This window comes from Miniopterus natalensis, chromosome 10, assembly GCF_054644295.1.
Source record: "Miniopterus natalensis isolate mMinNat1 chromosome 10, mMinNat1.hap1, whole genome shotgun sequence".
NCBI lineage: Eukaryota > Metazoa > Chordata > Mammalia > Chiroptera > Miniopteridae > Miniopterus > Miniopterus natalensis.
In genome coordinates, this window is record NC_142090.1 from 46,852,580 (window position 1) to 46,874,635 (window position 22,056).

Consider the following 22,056-nt stretch of genomic DNA (forward strand, 5'->3'; position numbering starts at 1 on the left):
AGGGTGGCTTTCCAGAAGAGCCCTGAGCATCCTTGGCCTTCCCACCTCCTTCTATGTATGTGAAACTGTACATCATCTCTAACAACTGTTGCTATGTGGACAATCAGATAATGTCCATCAATGGTCTACAAATGAGGGCATTATGTTTAAACTGATACTTTGTTCTAATGCTAATGTTTATGTGATTAACTGAAATAGGAGATTTCCCAGGTGGAAAGGAACTTGACGAAGAGTCTGGAAACTTGGGTTCTAGTCCCCAAGCTAATATTTAACTTGCTGTGTAAATTCAATCATTACTCTATTTCAGTAAATTACACTATTTCCTCCATGAACTCCACTAGTTCCTTTATGTAAGATCATGGTAGGGAAAAAAAGTCCATTTCCCCTAAAAAGGTTATTTTAAGGATTATTATAAGCATTCTCTTATGATATATATCATTTATGACTATTTTTAATGACTGCAATATATTGTTAGAAGTACAATTTATTGCAATATCTTAAACAAAAAATAAAAAAGAATAACTTTATCAGGTAAAAATAATAACAATTCTGTTAGATATGAAATTACTGTTATGGTTACTGAGTAAACAATGATATAACTTTTCTTTAAAATTACAGCAGACTCACTAAGAATAAAAGTAATGCTATACTAAAGCATAAACAAAAATAATAATTATAAGAGTTACAAAAGTTCCAAGTAGCACTTTAATTACTTTCATAGAGTAAACATACTACCAGCAAAAAACGACTGGTTTATCCTGTCCTTTTATGTTCCGTGATCACAAGGAGAAAGAAATTTTTAATCAACATAGTTAAAACTTCAGCCTCTCTAATAACAAAGAAATAAAAATTAAAACAAGGCACCATATTTTCCCTTTCAAATTAGCCAAGTTTTAAAAATGATAATTCTGTCAAAGGAACAGTAGAAAGAACATTCTCAAATAATAGTAGTGAAAGAGTGAATTGCTACAATCTCTCTGAAAAACAGTTTTATGGAGGATTAAATATAGTCACACTATTTACCCAGTAATAATTTATTTAGAAATCCATCATGAGGAATAAACATGAAATGTTTGTATCAGGATATAAGGAAGATCACAACCTCCATTCTAGCAAAATTCCCCACACACCATCCTAAAGAGAATGAACAAATGTACTTAATTACATACACTGAGAGCCATACTCAGATCTCATAAGCAAATATTTCCAAATAGGTTGTGGCTTAGTTCCCCCCCCCCACGCAATCCCAAAAGGGGAAAGAAAAAACAAACAAACAGCAAGGTGAAATGGGGTATGCACAGGCACTACAAAGCTACCCCAGTCATAGAATTTTCTTTGAAAATGTAAATGTTCTACATCTGTGCTGTCCAATACAGTAGCCTGTAGCCACATGTATCACAAGTATCACATGATCTCACTTATATGTAAAATCTAATGAACAAAATAAACTGACAAACAAAATAGATCTAGAGACATGAAATCATGAAACAGGCTGACAAATCGCAGAGGGAAGGCAGGGATGGGTGGGTGGATGGGGAGAGGTTAACCAAAGAATTTATATGCATATATGCATAACCCAAGGACACAGACAATAGTGTGGTGAAGGCCTGGGAAGGGGGTAGGAGAGGGTGGAGGGGGTCAATGGGGAAAAAAGAGGGGACGACTGTAATACTTTCAACAATAAAGATAAATTAAAATAAGTAAATAAATGTGGCTAGTGTGACTTAGGAGCTTCTTTTTTATTTTATTTAATTTTAATTAACTTAAATTTTAGCCATATGTGGCTAATGACCACCATATTGGACAACACAGCTCTGGAGCATTTGTTCTAAACCCTAAAGTATATTAAACTTACCTGGGCTCACAGTTACCCAGGCTCCACCTTAAGTCAACTAAATCAGAATCTCTAGGGGTGAGACCAAGGTATCAATATTTTTAAATTTGCCTGAGGCAAATTAATTAAATTATCTAAGCCTCAGTTTCCTCATCTGTAAATAAACAAAATATAGACCCTACTTCATATGGTTATTATGTGAGAATTAAGTGAGATAAAGGTTAGCTGCTATTATTACTATTTCAGAATAATTTTGCTGCTATTTACAAGTTGGGGAAGTCACAATTTGAAAAAACAAAGCATGCTCTTAATGGTGTATCCAGAGATGTTTAACAAATATTCATCAGTGATAAAGATAACATCTCAAAGTTGGCTAGCCTTTGGGAAACCATTTGGACAATAAAAGCTATACGGACAAAGTTTTCCAAGGGAAATTATATCATTGTAAAAGGTTCTACAAAATGCTAAAACACAGGCCTCATTCTGGGAACTTGTGAAGAGCAGCTCTTACAGGAAGGAGAATTTACACTTTTCACCCCTCACTACCTCCCAGTAGGTGGTGCACAAAAAAGAATTACAGCCAATGACTTAGAACACATGAAAGTGCTCTCATCACAGCTTCAAGGTTGACTATCAGCCAGGAAAGGAATGAGAATATTTTCTTTCCTTTAATGCTTTAGGGAGTTTCTGATTTACCCTTCTACAGTAGAAGACTTATTAGAAAAATCTACATGAACTCACAATCTTAGAACATATGTGGCCGGACAACAGCAGCCACACTCTTGCCCACCATCAACTCTGGGGAGCAACTCATCAACCAGGCTTCAATCTCTAATTCCTCGCAAGTTCTCGGATTTCATTCCTTAGGGCAGTAGATTCAGGACAAAGGTTTTCCAAAATGTTAGAAGTAATGGTAAAAGGGCAAAGTAGCTCCCAATGATGAATATGTGACAAGTGAACATCAAATATTATTATAGCATCATCATTGATGTAAATAGTTAAAAGAAGTTGAGTTTGCATACGGCCCAGAGCCTATCGGCATTCCTTTCATGAACCATGTTTTCTGGAAAACAAAGCTATTATAGAGGGAGTTATGTAGGGATTAGACTAGTTGTTCCCTTCTCCATTTCTACTTCACTGAAATTGTTTTTTGTTTGTTTCTTTGTTTAACCACAAAGGTAAAAAATCATTTTTAAAAAGTAATTTGGGAAATACATTAACTGACAACTTATTATGAGATCCCATTTCACAACCATCAGACTAAAATTTTGAAAGTAATAGAGGATGTCAGGCAACAGAGACTGTCATAAATTGCTTGGTGTAGGGAAGGGGAAAGTTGTACAACCACTGTAGAAAGCAATTTATCAAAATAACAGAAATTTGAAGATATGCACGCCCTAGAACCCTACAATTTCACTATCATATATGTGCACCCAGATACACTCTAAAAATCTTCACGGTAGCAATTGCTAGTAATTCTCCTTCCTAAATAACAAGTGTTCATCAGCAGAGGAGCAGATACATGAACTGTGATGGATGCAAACAGTGAATACTATTTGATACTATTCATCAATCAAAATGAACGAACCAGAGCTGCATGAAACAACATTAATAAATCTAAAAGCATAATAATGAGAGCAATAAAAACAAGCTGCAGAAAACTACATACTGTATAATGCCATTTAAATAGTTTGAAAACATATGAGACAACAGAATATTTTGTGTCAGGACATATAATTCAAAACTTTCAAAAAAGGGCCTGGAGGATAATAAACAGGAGTAAGAAAACTGCCACTTCTGGGAAGTGATTGGGTTCACAGGGCAGAGAGTGTCAACTATATTTGTTGCCCTTAATTCTTAAATTAGTAATGTATACATGGTTATTTTTTTATATTATCGTTATAGTTTTTTGCATGACTTAAATATTTTATAATAATAAAAGTAAACATTTTTTGTTTTCTAAATATAAAATTATATCATGAAAAAAAGGAATTTGGAAAATACATGAACTGATAACTTATTAGTCAAAAACCAAAAAGTTGCTTCTCTGTCATGTTTCAGATTAAATCTGGAAGCATCCCATTTGAAACAGGCTTATGTTTTCTATTTCAAAGCTGACTGTGAAGAGCAAGTCTCATTTTCTGCTCTCCCAGACACTGCTGAGAAAGGAAAAACAGACTTCCATCTCATGCCAAGTAAACATGACATTTTATTAAGTCAGATATGTCATAGATAGCCCATTTATCAATTATAGCTGCTACTATTCATGAGACATTCCTATGGGAATAAAATCAAAAGGAATAAAATCTTCATAGAATAAAAGCCTAAAATAATTGTTTAGGTGAGTAAACGGCACTCTGTTCACCTATTTGCCAATGCCAGAAATCTGAAAACCACTCCTCTCCATCTAATTTATAGCAAGTCTTTTCAGTTCCATCTCCAAAATGCATCTCAAATCCATCTAATTCTCTGCCTCTACTGCCCATCCTAGTTTAAGCACCTTCTTCTCAAATGTAGGATGAGCACTACAACCTCACCCTAACTGCTCATCTCCCTGTTCTTTTTCTTGCCTCCTCCAACTCATTCTTCCAACAGAAGCCACGGTGATCTTTTAAAACTACATATGCAATCATATCACTGCCCACTTAAAACACTTCCGTGAAGGAGCACCAATGAATCCTAAAACTGATGAGTGAGAAGTTGTTAAGGAATAGGATAGTCACATGATGCCAAAGCATCAGCTTACAGATTACTAATACAAAGTTTAAAATGTACCTTTACAAGGAAAATAGACTGGTTAGCACTTAACCAAACGCCAAACGTAGCATCACTAATATTAGGACATTCTGACATTATATGCCTCCTGATCTGGTACAAATAAAGTTCACAATGTCATCAAGTGATCTTACCAAAAATGTTTAACCTAAATCTAACAATGCCTTTAGGACTACATTCCAATTTATAGGAAATGTAGGGGATAAAGGAAAATGTTAAATAATTCCACAAGAAAACACTTAGACAAATTCAGAATATAGGGCATTCTACGAGACAAATGGCCTGAACTCTTCAAAATGTCAATGTTTTGAAAAGAAAAAAAGAGACTGCAAAGACATAACCAAAGGTAATGCACAAATCTTGATGGGATCCTGACTTTATAAGTCATACACATAGCCCTAGCTGGTTTGGCTCAGTGGTGAGAGGGTCGGCCCATGGACTGAAGGGTCCCAGGTTCCATTCCAGCCAAGGGAACGTACCTCAGCTGCAGGCTTGGCTTCTGTCAGGGCTCGTGCAGGAGGCAACCAATCAATGTGTCTCTCTCATATCGATGTTTCTCTCTCTCTCTCTTTCTCTCTCTCTCTCCCTTCCACTCCCTCTGAAAAGCAATGGAAAAATATCCTCGAGTGAGGATCAAAAAAAAAAAAGTCATATACATATATACACATATTTACTCTATTTAGATGCATACACATATATACATATACACATATTTTGAAATAATTATGGAAATCTGAATATAAAATAGTTTATAATTAATTTCTTTCAGTGATAATGGAACTGAGGTTATATAAAAGAGTATCCTTAACCTAAGGAGATACATGCTGAATTACTTAGTGATAAAAATCATCATGATGCCTACAACTTAAATTTTATTTTATTTTTTTTGTTAATTCTCACTTAAGGATATTTCTTCCATTGATTTTTAAAGAGAGTGGAAGGGAGGGAGAGAGAGGAACATCGATGTGAGAGAGACACATCGATTGGTTGCCTCCCGCACGTTCAACCCAGGTATATGCCCTTGACTGGGAATTGAATCTGCGACACTTCAGTGCGCAGGCTGACACTCTGAGCACTTAGCAACACCGGCCAGGGCTACAACCTAATTTTAAAAGATTTTGCCAAAAGGAAGAAGATAGTACCTATATGTGGGGAGAATGATAAAGCATTCTTAATGCTTTATTCATAAATGATACAACTATTTAAGTAAAACGCACATGGGTATTCGTTATAATCTTGAATTTTTTTGTATGCTTGAGCATTCTTAAAATAAAATATCATAATAAGAACAAAAACCCTTTAATGACTTCTCATGACTCTTAGAATGAAATCTAAAATCTTTCCATGGTCTGCAAGGCCTTACCTCATTTGTTCCCTGCCTACCTCTTCAGCTTCCTCTGACAATACTCTCCTCTCCCCTTTGCTCTCTCTATAGTTCATATACATCCTTCAAATTTTAAGTGAAATATCACTTCCTTCCCTAAATTCCCCAAGACTGGTTTATAGAGGAATTCATATGGCTGAGGCAGATGAGATGGACAGGAAAAAACATGTGATGAATTATGAAGGAGTGAATGGGAAAGGGAGCAATTTTCAGGACTAAAACAGAACAGGATGGGATGTCTTGGAGAGAAGGAGAAACAGAGGTGGACTGGCCAAACTGGAACATACTTGAAGATACTAGTATCTTCCATTAAACCTCCATTATATGCTCTCACAGCTTCCTATTATTCTCATTCATAATATCTATCATGATTCTTTTTAAAAACTATAACTGCACTTATTCAAAGTCAAAAAATCCACACCAATAGCATCCTCTATATTAATAAAGACTAGGTCATTTTTACTAATCATTGTATCCCCGATACCTAGCATACAGAAAGTGCTTGTCAGCCTAAAGAATAAATACTACATAATTTGGCTTTAAAGGAAAACAATTTTAGTCCAAGTACTACTTAACTCACATGGTAAATGTCCACTCAAGTTGCAATATTAAAAATGGCTATTAGATTTAGTTATTAGAGTTGACTATTTAGATGATTGTTGAGGTTAATGAGATTTTCCACCAAATTTGTTCATGTAATCATACTTCTCTCTCATTTTCAGGTATTCTTTTTCCCCTTTTTATTTTCTCTATCTACAATACACAAGTGTTAAGAGACACAAGACTGTACACTAACAACTTTATGTCAAGCTTTTATTAGCTCAGTAGGTTATAGCATGGTTCTTAAAGCAGCTAAGTATATAGGTTTAGAACCCAAACACATCAGTCAGCCTAATGCAAAAAGCATCCCCACCACTGTGCCATTTGTTAAAAGATAGAGCAAGAGAGAAAATGTAGACTTATTAAATGTGAATCCATCCCCTATGTTAGAACAATAATACAAAAATAACTATTAGAACAATAACCTTGCTGACTGTGGCTTCTTTTACATAGATAGCAGGTGTACAAAATTACAGTGGAGAAGATAATTGGGTATATAAAAATCTATATGATCACTTATGGGAAAATGTGGCTATTATATTTCATTTTCAAGACCCATACAACTAAACAATGACTAAATTTTGTATAGAACTCAAGTATAGTTGAACAAATTGATAAATGCAACCCTGGTTCTACCTGTACGGTTGGTAAAAACACACAGAGTCAGGCATTTGGGTAACTTCTCTTGGTCTTGAAGATAACCACATCCAAAGTTGACAAGTCTAAGAACATAAAAGACAAGAAATTTTGAATGCATTTAAAAATAAGTTCCCTCATAAAAGATAGTAACCACTAAAATATACCTATAGAAATAGAAACATGTCCCTGAAAATTTAAGTACATACTCTTTTTTGTTTAAAAATTCCAAAAAACAGTAAATTTTTTTTAATCCTCACCCAAGGATATTTTTTCCACTGAGAAAAAATATCCTCCGGTGAGTAGAAGGGGGGTGGGGAGAGAGAAACATCAAAGTGAGATAGACACATCAATTGGTTGCCTCCCTGCACAAGCCCCAACCAGGCCAGGGATGGAGCCTGTAACCAAGGTATGTGCCCTTGGCCAAAACTCAACCCAAATCCCCTCAGTTCATGGGCCAACACTCTAAGCACTGAGCCAAACTAGCCAGGGCTAAAACAGTTTTTTGGGGTTTTTTTTAAATATACATGAAACATAAATGATGTGGTCAGAGAAAAAAATTACTTTCAACTTCCTTTTTTTCCTGATTTAGAGGACTGCATGTCTCAAAATAAGCACAAGTGAATGTTTATATATGATGAAATAAAGCTAGTAAAACACTGAATAGTTTGGGATTATCAGTTCTCTAATTCAAGACTTTTCTTTTTCTGTGCACTGATGGCCTTGTATCTAGTTTTTCAAAAGTGTTTCATGTTTTTACTAAAATAGTCTGGGGGAAAAACTCACCTTTTTTAAATAAAGCAACAGATTTAGCTGAGCTACAAGTGGATTGACCTCTGACTTCCTCTTTGATAACTACAAGAAAAGGGTTTTGATGTTTGATTCAAAATGTAGCTCTTTCAGGCTCATTGACCCCTTTATTGAATCACAGGGAGAAGAGCACTTCTGTAGATCAAAATAGGTGGAGACACCCTACAGAAAATAAACAGCTACAAAAATCAATGTGATTGGCTTTACATGGAAAAACCCTGTGTTCATGCTTGATAAAGCTGTTTCTATTCCCTATAGAGAACAAAAGTATAAAAGAAGACATACACACACACACACACACACACACACAGAATATCAAATTATCCTTTTATCTGTATACCATAGATTAGATATAAATACAATCAATCTGCCCACCAGTGTCTATGAAAATTAATAGAAATCTTTGAATACTTACTTAAATCCTGAGTCACTTAATGATATGTCCAAAGGTGCTTCAAACTGTCAAAAAGTCAGGAGAAAACAAACAAAAAATGACATTAAGTGACAATAGTTCTGAAGACCAGAGCAAGCCTGACAACACTGTTCTTGCTTAACGATGAAAGGCCCAGTTAACCATCATTGCCTTCAAAGGTTATTCTGCAGATACACAGCACAGAAAGTCCATCAGGAATATTCTGGAGTTTACATATAATCACAAGCTTCACATACATTTATTTCTCAAATGGCTAATCCTTGCAAACTTTGTTTCAGATTTGAATATCATAAACATATTGTATAACAAACCAATTGGAAGGAGTAAACTTTTACAAGACACAGAAGACCACATAAGGAGGGAAGAACTGTATGTCTTAGCAAGAGAGTGGATGAGTCAAAAAAGAGGAGGGGGCAGGAGGAGTAAGTGAAATTCTTATAATGGTATGATACCAATCTAGACACCAATATTGGTCATGGTTAGGAAGAACAATAAAGTACTGCCTGTTACAGATAAAAATATTTATGACTCTTCACCCCAAAGCTAGCATTTCAAATAGCTTTTTTCAGGAGTAATGCTAGGTTTTTACTAAACTATACCCTCTCACTGACCTTATTCTCAAATCCTCCAACCTCACAAATCCTTTGGCATCAATGACTTATAACCACTTAAAGCTACTTACTATAGAACACACCTATTACCTTCTACTAACCCCACTCTTATACTTGTTTCTTTAATGTGAGGCATTCAGCTAGCAGAAATTTTCTGTTTATATTAATTGCAATTGTCACAGTGCTGAAGCCTTGAGATGGCAAGAACTATTTTACTTGCTCACACAACTAACAGGACATCAGGAGTACTAAATAGCTGCTTATGGTAACAGGGGGCAGCAACATGTTAAAAAGGGGGCAGCAACATGTTAAAAAATTTCCTCTAGCCCAATTATTTTCTGGACTTACCATTAGGTTAAAGTTCTCATCAGCACAAAACTGGATGCATTTTAAGGTACTCCTTGATTTCTAAAAGAGAAAACAGAATAAATGACATTTTACGCCCCCAAAATCAACAGAAACACTAGTTTAAAAAAAAAAAAAAATGCACACATGTGTGCAAGAGAGAAGCAGTCAAGAAGCAAACAATAATGAAAACCTTTTCATTATTTTTAATAAACCATTAATGAACATGCAGCGATTAATAAATTACAATAATAATAATGTGAAATTCAATCGTACCTATAAAAAGGAGGGCCAGTGGGCTAGTTTTTACCTTCAGGTCAATGTAGTATAATCTCTGCTCTGCCATATCCCACTGAGCCCAAACAAAATCCTCTGCTACTCTCTCTCTTGGGAGATGGCCATAATTTTTAATCACCTAAAGAGGCAAAAAGATTTTAGAAATAAGTAACTATTTTAAAAGATAAAAGATCTGGAATTCATTATTAATTTTCATATTTTATCTGAATAATATGTGTAAACATTTCCACAGTTTATTTTCAGCAGCCGCCCCCCAACACATACATATGGAAAGTCTTTTCAGAAAAGATTTAAGGCATCATTTCATTACTTACTCTTCCCAAACACTTTGTAATATACTATTTTCCTCTATTCCTGGTTTAACAGACAGACTGGTGGTGTTGAAGGCAAAGCCACGCCCACCACAAATCAATAGATAGATTAACAGAAGACTCAGAGCTTCCTATTCTGGACATAACCCACTCAGGTCTCTGCAGACGAGGCCTTCACAGAGGCTGGGATGCCAAGGAAAAGTTTGGGCCCAAGACAAAGGCAAAGCTCCCCACCTTGGTATTCCTGTGGCACTTTGGCACACTTCTATTACAGTTACATTTTAATTAATACTCTAAGTCTCCCCAGTGAGTATGCACTCTTCTATAACACCTTCATATTTTCAATGCCTTGTTTCTAGGACGTAACAGTACTCAAGGGATGCTTATTCAAAAGAAGAAAAATCAGATAAGGTGTGTAAATTGCCAAAGATATTACAAGTTTAATACAAGGAATTAAGTATTCACTTCCCTCAAAATGCTTATGTAGCAAAAGTAATCTATAATGGGACAGACGAGTAAAGAATGTGGACAGGCTGAGGTAGAAGAAATGAGGAAAAAGGGGAACATCAGAATGGTTCATTTTCATCCCTAAACACTCTCTAATCCTAATAAAGATTTCACAACTGAGGCTAACTTGGACCTTGAGGGAGGCACAGGGCACGCAGAATCATGCACCTCGGTCTCTGGCTTGCCGACGATGTCCATTACACTTAGGCTAGAGGAAAGTGATGCTGGAGAAAAGATCCAAGAGGGCCTGTCTGTCTCTAAACCTTGGAAACCCATCTTGTTTCCATTTTCCTGAAATGTGTTAGGTTGGGGGAGATTTGGGAACTCTTCCAGATAAAGGTATATACTGATAAGAACCTCATCACTGGAGTGTGGCAACCCAGAGTTACATCTCTAGAGCTACGTCACACCACCTCTGAGTCTTGGTTGTGTTTTTTTCTGTAAAAACTGGGATAAGTATAATACCACCTCTATCATGCAGGAATATTGTGAGAAGTTCATGAAACTGCACACTGCCTCAAGGTGTTGTGTAAGCCTTTAAGAATGAGGATAAGCCTGGCCAATGTGGCTAAGTGGTTGAGCATCAACCCATGCACCAAGAGGTTGCCAGTTCAATTCCCAGTCAGAGCACATGCCCAGGTTGCAGGCTGCAGGAGGCAACCAATCAATGTTTCTATCTCTCTCTCCCTTCCTCTCTCTCTAAAAATCAGTAAGAGCATTTTTTAAAAGAAAAGATGAATGAGGGCAAAAGTGCCTCTCACAGTAGAGCACACATGGAAAAAGGAATGCTGAGTCTGCACTGTCTTGGCAAGGAGAACCCTTTCTGGGCTGCTGAAAGGTGTCCCTCCCTCACTCTCTCTGCAGTGTTTTCTTGGCTCCCAAACCCTCTTCCAACAAGCCAGTCCTGTGTCTATGCCCATTTCCAGTTTCTGATCCCTACTTGTTTATTTAAATCTCTCCCCTAAATTCTCATCATTGGCTTTGGGATCCTATTTTGTTCTTTCCTCTCTGACCTGACCCTTCTCTGACTACTGACCCTGATCTCACCCTCCCATCCACTTAGCCACTGGTGGCCCAGAGCTCTAGCCACACATGTTCTTCTAACTACACATGGTCATATTCTAGCCCAGCCTCTTGATATGAGGCAATCAATAGTAGATATATATTAATAAATGCATTTTCCATTTCAATTTTCTTCATATAACATTAAAATCTTCAGGCAAAAACTATTTGGATACAGACTATTTAGACACTGAAGGAAATCTTTTTTTTTAAATACATCTTTATTGATTTCAGAGAGAGGAAGGGAGAGGGAGAGTGAGAGATAGAAACATCAATGATGAGAGAGTCATTGATCGGGTGCCTCCTGCACGCCCCTGACTGGGGATTGAGCCCGCAACCCAGGCATGTGCCCTGACCAAGAATCGAACCCCAACTACCTAGATCCCAGGTCGATGCTCAACCGCTGAGCCATGCTCGGCCGGGCAAAGGAAATCATTTTAAATATCAATGATATTACTATCTCATACAATTTGTTAAGAAAAAGACAACCCCGTGGAAAAATAGACAAGAATATAAGCAATTTTTAGAAAAGTTCAAATAGCCAATAAGCAGAGTAGATGCTCAAACTCACTAATATTAAGAGAAATGCAAACTAAAATAATAATGATATCAACTTACACCCATCAAATTGGAATTTTTTTAAAAAAGACAAATACACCCTATTAGCAGTATGGATAGAAAAAGGGTTTTGTTATACTTTGCTTGTAAAACTGCAAATTGTTACAATTTTTTTGAAAAGCATTCTGGTAAAAATCTATTGAAATGTATTAAACATCAACCCAATTATCCATCCCTGAGGATTTATCCCCAAGAGATATGTGTACCAAATATGTAAAGCTATAGACACAAAAATGTTTGAGGCTATCTCTAATGCAAATATAAAATAAAATAATAAAATAAAAAATGGTAATCAAGTAAATGGTCATCTATGGGAGAATGGTTGAAAACTATGTACATTCATTTCAGGGACTGTTACGTACTTCTAAAGAGAATAATTGGAAGTATTCTATTGACTTTTAGGTAATTCCACAAAGGTGAATAAGGAGTGAACAATAAACAAACCCTTGGGTGTGTCAGGAGTGAGGATGATAGACAATACACGTATAGAGAAAAGTGTGAAAGGACACATACAAGGTTGTGAACAAAAGTTAAAGGTGAAAAGGTGAGGGAGAAGTGGAAAACAAGCAAAAAAGAGGAAAGAAAATTAAACTATATAAAATCCCAGCATATATGTTATGATCCCATTTATTATATATGTATGTATATGTATCTATGTATAAAAATTAGAGAAAAAAAGTTATATCTTTATTTAGTAACCTATAGGGATACCCCTGGTATACTAAGTAAAAAGCAAAAACAAAAGCAGCAAATTTATATGTTATGATTCTATTTTGGTAAAAACAACTGAATCCTTGTATACGTTCACCCAAGCAAGGTAAAAGCGTGAAAAGAGTCACACAAGGCTGTCATTATTGTTATCTCAGGAGACTGAGACCGGAGGCTGAGAAAGAGGTAAAGGGAACATTTAAACCCTTTATATAGCTTATATTAGTTCACATTTTACAACAGCAATATAATTTGAAAGACAGCAAATAAAGAAAGTATTGTTTCTATAACATTATTTTTTATGGTTTTTATTGATTTTAGAGGGAGAGGAAGAGAGAGAAACATCAATCGTATGGGGAATGGAACCCACAACCTGGGTATGTGCCCTTTCAGTGCACAGGACAATGCTCCACCAACTGAGGTCATACCAGCCGGGGTACATTAACCTATCTTTAACAGTCTAGAAATGTCACTTTTTGTGGGGGGAAAACTCGGAAGCAAAAGAAATTTTAAATATTTACCTCTCTATTTCCATTTTCTTGGATGACTTGGATATGAAACTGTTCAATATCTTTAAACAAAGAAACAACAGAAAGATAATTTAACCTTCATAAAAAACATGAGTACTTTTTTCACCTAACTGTTGTGAATAATTTTTTTATAAAAAATGGAGATTAAATAACTGGCCGAAAGATATTTCAGACAGCAATCTCACAATAAAGGTTCAAAACACAACCCACCTTTCTTCAACCCCTCTTTACAGTCTGTTTCAAGTCCAGCATTTACTCTGCTCCTCAATATCAACAATATATGCATTTAACCTTTCTGCTCCTGAATTCCCTCAACAAGCTTTTGCCTCCCCTATACCATCAGTCTTATGTGCAGCTGACAAGGGCTCATTTATCAGGGTTTACCTTCAGTTTCCAAATACCAAACATGTTTATATGAAAATATCAGGTAGAAAATTCATACAAGATATCTGGGGGAGGCATTTTTATAGGGATCAATTTCCCATTAACAAAACCAAACATTTTGGGTCAATTTGTAGATGATTCCTTTCTCTCAGTAAACTATTTATTTATTTTAAAAATATTTTTATTGATTTCAGAAAGAGAGGAAGAGAGGGGGAGAGATAAAAATGTCAATGATGAGAGAGTCACTGATCGGCTGCTTCTTGCACACCCCGTATGGGAGATGGAGCACAAAACCTAGGCAAGTACCCCTCCTGGGAATCGAACCACGATCTCCTGGATCATAGGTCAGTGCTCAGTAGCTGAGCCACGCCAGCTGGTCTCTCAGTAAACAATTTAGATTCGTTCATCATACTTACCTTCTGCCAGTTCTAGTTACAAAAAAAGTGAGACAGTTAGGCAAGAGCATAGGAACTAAACACAACCCTCAGGTTTGTTTTTCCAGTTATAAATCAGCAGTTTCATCTTATAACATGAAAGATGACTTATTAGATAAGATCCACCAGTGCATTTTGTCCTTTCTCCTTCCATCCCCCAACTTGAAAACATCATTAAAGGATGTTCCAATCTTATTTTTCTATACCTGGATTTGACCAAGTTAGCATGTGTCCTTAAGTTCTGCCATGAAATTCTTCTAGCTTCTAATGCCTTCCCCTCTCTCCATCTAAGCCTTTCTCCTTATATCACCGTTATCCACTGTGACAGACATCCTAAACAAGGATCGACTAAAGAAGGCAAAAATGACCTGCATAACTGTTCTACAAACTTCCTCCATGTGACAAAACTGGAAATCCAAATAAGCAGGAGCCCATCATTCCCAGGATGAGGAAACAGAGCAGAGTCTGGGGGAACAAGAAGTGGGGACCAAATGAAAAGCCCTTCCACAGGAGTCCTGGATCTCAAATAGGCATCATCAGCAGACCCTCAGCACTGGTGAGTAGACCTCTAGAAGATTCAGTCACATCCCATACTTCATTAGGAGATGTGCCACTCATGAAGTCCCCGTATACCACCTAAAGATGCACTTACATTTCTCTTCTGAAATCAGTAACAGATGGTTCTCTGGAAGAGGATGACTGTTGTCAACATGTGGGTAGAGGAACTACAAAAAGGAAATTAATCAAAACCATAAGCAACTACCTTGTTTACACAACTAGTATTTCAAAAGTTCTATTTGATCACTACATTACTACATACCATATAAGGGACTGGGAACCACAGAGCAGTCTAGGTGAGTCACACATTTAGGCATGCACACGTTACAGATGGAAGCAAGCAGGAAAATGGAACACTTTTAGGAGCTCAGCTTTCCAGGGGGAAAGTGACCGAAGGTCCAACATAATCCATTTAAACAGTAAGGCTAAAGAGTAAGCTATTTCTAGGCATGGTGCTTCCTATTTCAAATATGTGATTCTAAAGCCAATCAGAAACAATGTAACAACATTTGTACAGAAAGTTCTATCTCACATGCACAAAATAAGAGCGATCAATACATTGGTTGGGCAACTAAACCCTAGTATTTAATTTGAGAGCTAAGTAAACATACTTTCCATTACAACTTCAAGTCTCAGATCCAAGAGACAAAGCACAACATAGCCAGGGACTTTCCAAGAAAGGACAGTGAGTCACAGTATGGCATGTGGTGGAGGACTTAAAAGCTTCAAAGCATAGAATCACTGCCCCTGGGAAGAAAGGTTGATCCAACCCCATTCCTCTTCCTCTGTTCTCTTCCATGTGAGACAAGCAGGCAGCCAGAAACCCACTGCCTGATGCTCTCTGCTGTGATATGAGGGAACACTGGTCAGGGGATGACTCCAGTGACTTAATTCTTTCATCATCAAAAGGGTAACTATAAATCAGCAGGTTCATCTTGTAACATGAAAGCTTACTACATAAGATCCACCAGTGAATTTTGCATTTTCCCTCCAAACTTGAAAGCATAATGAAACAACATAACCTTTTATGCCCCTTTGTTATAGCTAGCAGCCTCTCCTCAGACTAGAAAAATTTTTGACAAAATATATTACCTGGTGTCCTAACTTTTCATAATGACAAATTAGAAATAGAATTGGTCAATTTAAAAAATTATTTGTAGTCAGATATCTCTTTTAGAACTGAAAAACAAAACATTAACTATATACTATTCTTCATAGCAATAGCCTCGAAATTATAAAATAGATAGCAAATACAGAATTCAGCTATGAAAATAATATAGAAATTATTATCTCCTGATTTGTGAAATGGGCACATCAAGCAGGATACTTTGAGTACTGGGGTTGAGGAGAAGCCAAGATGAGTGACAACATATAGATAACGAAAGAGCAAAACAAAACAATGCTCCTACAAAAGATGAAGTGGCCTCCCCTGGGGCCCGGGCATTGCCACAGGGGAGGGGGGGTTATGACAGGGGACTAAGGTGCTATGAGGTTCCAAACCTTTGCCTGGTCTTTGTGTGGCAATCAGTGAGAACATGATTTTAAAAGTCCCATTTAGGTGGTGGCTGTTTTTCTTTCTATTATGCAGCAAATGCTAGAGCAAGGTCTAGAAATCAGAATATAAATAGGCTTCAGACACAGCAAGGGTTTTTTTGTGGGGGTTTTTTCAGGGTGAGTAGGAATCAATATAGATTTTAGGGAAATATTTATCTTCACAAATACAGAGCTCTGGCTATTTCATTGGGAAGTTTGCACCATAGGGGTGCAGATAGGTGTCAAATTATCCACTGGAACTATTTGGAAGATGCACCTCATGCTGATAGGGAATCTCAAAGGGCACCTGGTTAGCATCTAAACCCCACCCACTACTGTTCTGCTGAATGAAGTTCCTTTGTGAAGGAGGTCAAGACAGTGCATGTATGCTGAGGGAAATGTGCTACTGGTGACCACCATGGATGTTTTGATAAGAAGGAGGGAGACAAATGAAAAGACAAGACCAAATTCAGTGGACAGTGAAAGATGTTTCTCTAAAGGGGAGAGGAAGGAAGGGAAGTGTGCTCTGTCCCACAGTTACCCCTGCACTGGTGACAGTGTAAACAGCATGGCTTCCTGGGGGAGGGGAGATGCAGCTCAGGAGCTCCAGCCAGGCCCTGTCTGAAAGCGAGCAGCGGCCCGCAGTGAAGCCAGGAGTGGTGGTGAAAATGTACAACTGGAAGGACTGTTGACAGTGGAGGAGCAGATGACAGACAATCCCCTTTGCTAACACACATTGCAAGAGGGAGATCATAGGCTCCAGGCTGGGGGGGTGGGGGGAGGGCAAGAGGCAGATACTTCATGTGACACAAGGAAACTGTGCTGTGACACTGCATGAGCAAGTATGTGTGGTTGGTATATTCTATAAAGTCATGAACAGTGTATACTGAATACTCACCATTGCTCCTAGGGGAGGTACTAGGATAGATTCCTCTAGTCACAACATTTTTGTCAACAAATTAATATATAACTTTGTTTAATGTGTGTTTCTGTTTAAAGACGCCTTATTTACTATATTAACCTTGAACTCACAGTCAACAGCACTATAACTTATGCCTGAATGAAGCTTATCTAACTAAAGTACATCACAGCTTTCTTGCACTTAGGAACACTAGACGGCACTTCAGCAATATGCTTGGGGGACATTTTAAACAGTGAAATCACTAACAAAAAGCACCCAAATTTAAAAAAATCATGGCACTAAATAGAACACAAAAATAACACTTGTTTACAGTATGAGAAGTGAATCAAGAAGTCAGTGTCACCTTGCTCCACCTCAGCTAGAAATGTGTGCATTGGGTAACAAATTTTTCACCACTTACAACATGTCTGCAAATGACTGTGAAAGCTCCATGAGTATTGACTTGGGGTCACAAATAAATTTTAGCAACTAGTAGAATTGTTAAATTCAGAATGTGCAAGTAATGAGGACTGACTATATCTAGTCTACCTGCATTACACATACAGTGCTTCTGCATCAGTTCCTGGAGTTGATAAATTATGGGATTAAGTCATTTAAACATAGATATTTGATCTGTAAACTATATGAATACATTAAATAAAGTATTTTAAACTTACCCTAAATATGTTTTGATATTCAATATTTTATCATGTAAAACCTTACTTTACTATCAGACAAACCATGATATAATAGAGACAGAGGAACTAGGTTTGAGTTTTAAAGATTTCCATGTTTGCAAAGGAAGAGCTGGTAATTCCTGCCTTACCATTTATCAGAGTGCTTTGAGGATAAAATGTGATAATGTGTGTGAAAGCACTTTGTAAACACCTTTGTCTCTAGGTTCATTCCTTTTGATTAATGAGATAAGTGCTAAATGACACGCTCACTTACCTGAACCCAAATATAGCTATCCACTGCTTTTAGAACCTTCACATTGTTAACCGGGTGGATTTCTACCAACAGAGTTAAGCACTTTGATCCTACAAAGTAAAGGAGGCTTTGAGAAATAAAGACCAGAAAATCATTCATTATTTTCTCCATATAGATTTGAACTTGGAAAATGTAAATGCGCCGCCTATTGTATTACACAGAGAAAAGTAATTTTCTTAAAATTTACTTTGACATTTCTTAAAACACTAAATAGATACAGAAAACATCATAACAGAGAAGTCGATGCCCACGGAGTAAGGAACAAATTCCTCCATTTCCTCAGCCACTTTTAGCACAGCTTCACCGGCCCTCTCAGCTTCTACGTCTAAATAACACAACTCACTTCAGTGTCACTCTAATTCTGCAGCATGATGGCAAAGGTTGTTTGTATATGGAAATATAAAGATACTCCTGATGCATGAGCATGTTCCAGTTCACAGTGCCCATCAGTAGGACACAGCCTTGGCTTCCCTCAGGAACGTGGCAGAGCTGCTCTGATAAACACCCACTTATTTCCTTAGTGTCACATTCGAGCAAATGTTATCAAAGATAGCAATTAGCAGGAAGTCCTAGGACACAGGCTATAACGGGATTATCACAGATATCCAAATTTAGGCCAAAATTCCCCTTCCCCCAAGATTAAACCTCAAAAGGAGTTGCCTTATAAAGACTCTACTATTCTCTGGTACTTTTCAATGACATCATTTTGAATGACAATGCACAATTTGGAGATGGCACAGCAGCCTGGAATTGAATCCAAACCAGTTTTAACTATTTAAGAAAGTAACCTGAAAGCATTGCTTCATTTAAATTTTTAAAAAGGTAAAGAGTGTAAAATAATTTCTAGGATAGTCTTCATAATTGCGAAGACTGGACATCTCTGTAAATGTGCCTTTAAAGATTACTTATAAATCAAGGCAGTGAATAATTAGGTGGGATCACAAATACAACAACAGAACAAGTGCAAATGTTGTTTGTCAAGAGGTACTTGTAGTTTAGAATAAAAATCCTGCCCTGGCCAGTGTGGCTCTGTTGGTCGAGCATCGTCCCATGCCCTGAAAGGTAACCAGTTCAATTCCCCAGTCAAAGCACATACCCAGGTTGTGGGTTCAATCCCTGTTGGGGCACCTGAGGGAGGCAACTAATTGATGTTTCTCTCTCAGGTGGATGTTTCCCTCTCTCTGACCCACCCCCCTTTCTCTCTCTTTAAAAAAAAAATCAATAAAAACATATTTAAATCCAAGATCATACACCGATTCAAAAGGGCTGTATTTCTAATAAATGGGATAGAGATAAAGTCGAGGTGCTTTAGGAATTTGCCTGATGATTCAAAAAATGGCTCCAGGAATAAGATAGACATTGGTGTCAAGATACCTGTGATGAAAAATAGAATAGAAATATTCTATGAAATGTGAGAATGAGGTCAAGTATAATTTAAAAATTTTTTTTTAAATTTTAATGTGAAAATGAGAAAGCAACTTCCTGATATTATTTTAGTTATTTTAAATGTGTATAACTAAATTAACATTAAGTAGTACAGCTGGCATTTGACTATTTTATTTCTTGCTCTAAAGAAATTTTAATTGGGGAAAAAAAACACCTTTCTAGGGATAGGCAAGGGAATCTTCTCACTGTAAAATGAGGAATCAGCTTATATTTGGCCTTTTTTACAGTGATTTTGTACCCAAATGAGATAACCAGCTATCAGCTAAATTAACTTGCCTTGAAGGGAGGATATTCAAGGGCAGAAACCATCTTCCTACACTAATATTGCCCTTCTTTAGAGCATCAGAGAGATATGTAACTAATACAATTAGCATAATGATAACGGTAATCCTGCAAAAGGGAATTTCTCTCAATAGCATACCATGTGCTTTCATAGTGTAACAGGAAGCACTCTGAATTAAGATTCTAGAGACAACAGTTATCCAAATATCAGTGGAGACTGGCAGGGCATCACTGAAGGGAAAGACAGGGCTGGGCAGGATATGAAGATCCAGGAAGCAAAAAGGGCAGGATCAAAAGCAACAGCAAGGATAAACCTCGAGGGCATTATGCTAAGTAAAAAAAGTCAGAGAAAGACAAAAGCCATCTGATCTCTATTACATGTGGAATTCAAATCCATATGCATATATGAAAAACCAGCTCACAGATACATATAATAGACTGGTGGTTGCAAGAAAGGGAGGGTAGAGGGGTGGGAGAAACGGGTGATTTTTTTTTTTAATTTAAAAAATTGAATAAAAATTTTAGAAAAAAGCACAGGAATAGGTATGGCATGGAAAGGGTGGAGAGTGGGCAAAAGAAGCTGGTCTAATGCAGGTGAAGGCACATGTTGAGAAATGGTGACAAGGTTGGAAAAGTCCATTTGGGCTTGGTTATGAAGAAGCTCTGATTATTAGAGCACATAAATGGAGTGCCTGCAGCACTTAACTGTCTGCAGTGTACTTGGGGGCTCTGGAGATTTCAGTGGCAGTGGGGCCCAACACATGTGGTCACTGCAACTGCTGCCCAGTGGAGATCCCTGTGCACTGGAGTTAATGAATTCCACAGGGGCAGGGGAAGGGGACAGCTGGGCCTGGCTTCCTATGGTGGGTCATTTTCTAAATAAAACAATACTGGCATGGCCACAGCCAAGACGATAAGCACTGTTGATAAAAAACTGTGTTGTAAACTGTGTGGACTAAGGAAACCTACCTTTCATATGAAAGATGTTATAGTTTGTCTCATTTGCAATGGAAACAAATCTCATTATAAACAACAGAGTGTTAAATAACACCTTGAGGCCAACTACATATTATAATCAAATGGCTTACCAAGTCAGTCATGGACAGATAAAATAAGCCTTTTCAAAATACTTATTCAAAGGACAAAACATTATAATAGATCCTCTAGTGCTCTCTGGTGATATCATTTCTGAAGTCTCAACTGAACAAAAGCCTCCTAAAGGTCTGCACCATCTGTCTGCACATCACCCCTGTACTCCTATGTCCTCAGTCCCTTGTTCCTTCCACTCTAGCTTCACTGACTCCTCACTATCCTTGAACAGCAAGTCTATCAAGTACACTCTGGCCCCAGGGCCTTTGTGCTAGCTGTACTTTCCCCATGGCCACACACTTGCTTCCTCCCTTCTTTTGGATCTCTGCTTAAATACTCCTCTAATAGTGTTTGCTAGGATCCTCCCCCAAATAAATGAATACTCGCCTTAGCCGTTACTCATGGGGAAACCCAAACTTTTTTTTTTTTTTTAAATATATCTTTATTGATTCCAGAGAGAGGAAAGGAAAGGGAGAGAGAGAGAGATAGAAGCATCAATGATGAGAGAGTCATTGATCAAGCCCACAACCCGGGCATGTGCCCTGACCAGGAATCAAACCCTGATGGCCTGGATCCCAGGTCGAAGCTCAGCCGCTGAGCCACACCCAGCCAGGCGGGAAACCCAAACTTAAGACAAGAAGTTATCTCAGGGAGCAGAATCACTTTAGTCATGAGGAGCTATCATGAGGGAGTGAGGAGAGCCTGAACCAGGGAGAAGATGCCAGTAACAGGGGCATTATCAAGTTAGTGACCACCTTGGGTCTTGAGTTGCATCGAATGCACCTCAGAATTATCCACTTTAGTGATGGAAAGGGGGACTATCTATCCTTCACCTCCCTTTTCCTCAGTGACCATGGCTTACACTATTGGGAATCCTTTCCAAACATACTCCCAGGTGATGCATACGTGGGTAGTAAACAGATTTTCCCAAGGGCTCTGAGCAAAAAAGCAAGAAGTAGGTAAAGCAGCTGAGGTGAG

The 22,056-nt window shown here is 37.5% G+C and overlaps 1 protein-coding gene across 1 annotated transcript in view; it reads right to left on the minus strand.

Moving 5' to 3' along the window:
- Positions 1-22,056, minus strand: part of GSAP (gamma-secretase activating protein) — a 103,426-nt gene that overhangs the window by 62,645 nt on the left and 18,725 nt on the right. The window contains exons 6-12 of the mRNA XM_087821404.1: positions 18,223-18,311; positions 14,932-15,004; positions 13,453-13,502; positions 9,739-9,843; positions 9,432-9,491; positions 8,455-8,498; positions 7,230-7,315 (exon numbers count right to left, since the gene is read on the minus strand). Of these exons, the coding sequence (XP_087677530.1) occupies positions 7,230-7,315; positions 8,455-8,498; positions 9,432-9,491; positions 9,739-9,843; positions 13,453-13,502; positions 14,932-15,004; positions 18,223-18,311 (507 nt within the window). The remainder of the gene's footprint in view (positions 1-7,229; positions 7,316-8,454; positions 8,499-9,431; positions 9,492-9,738; positions 9,844-13,452; positions 13,503-14,931; positions 15,005-18,222; positions 18,312-22,056) is intronic.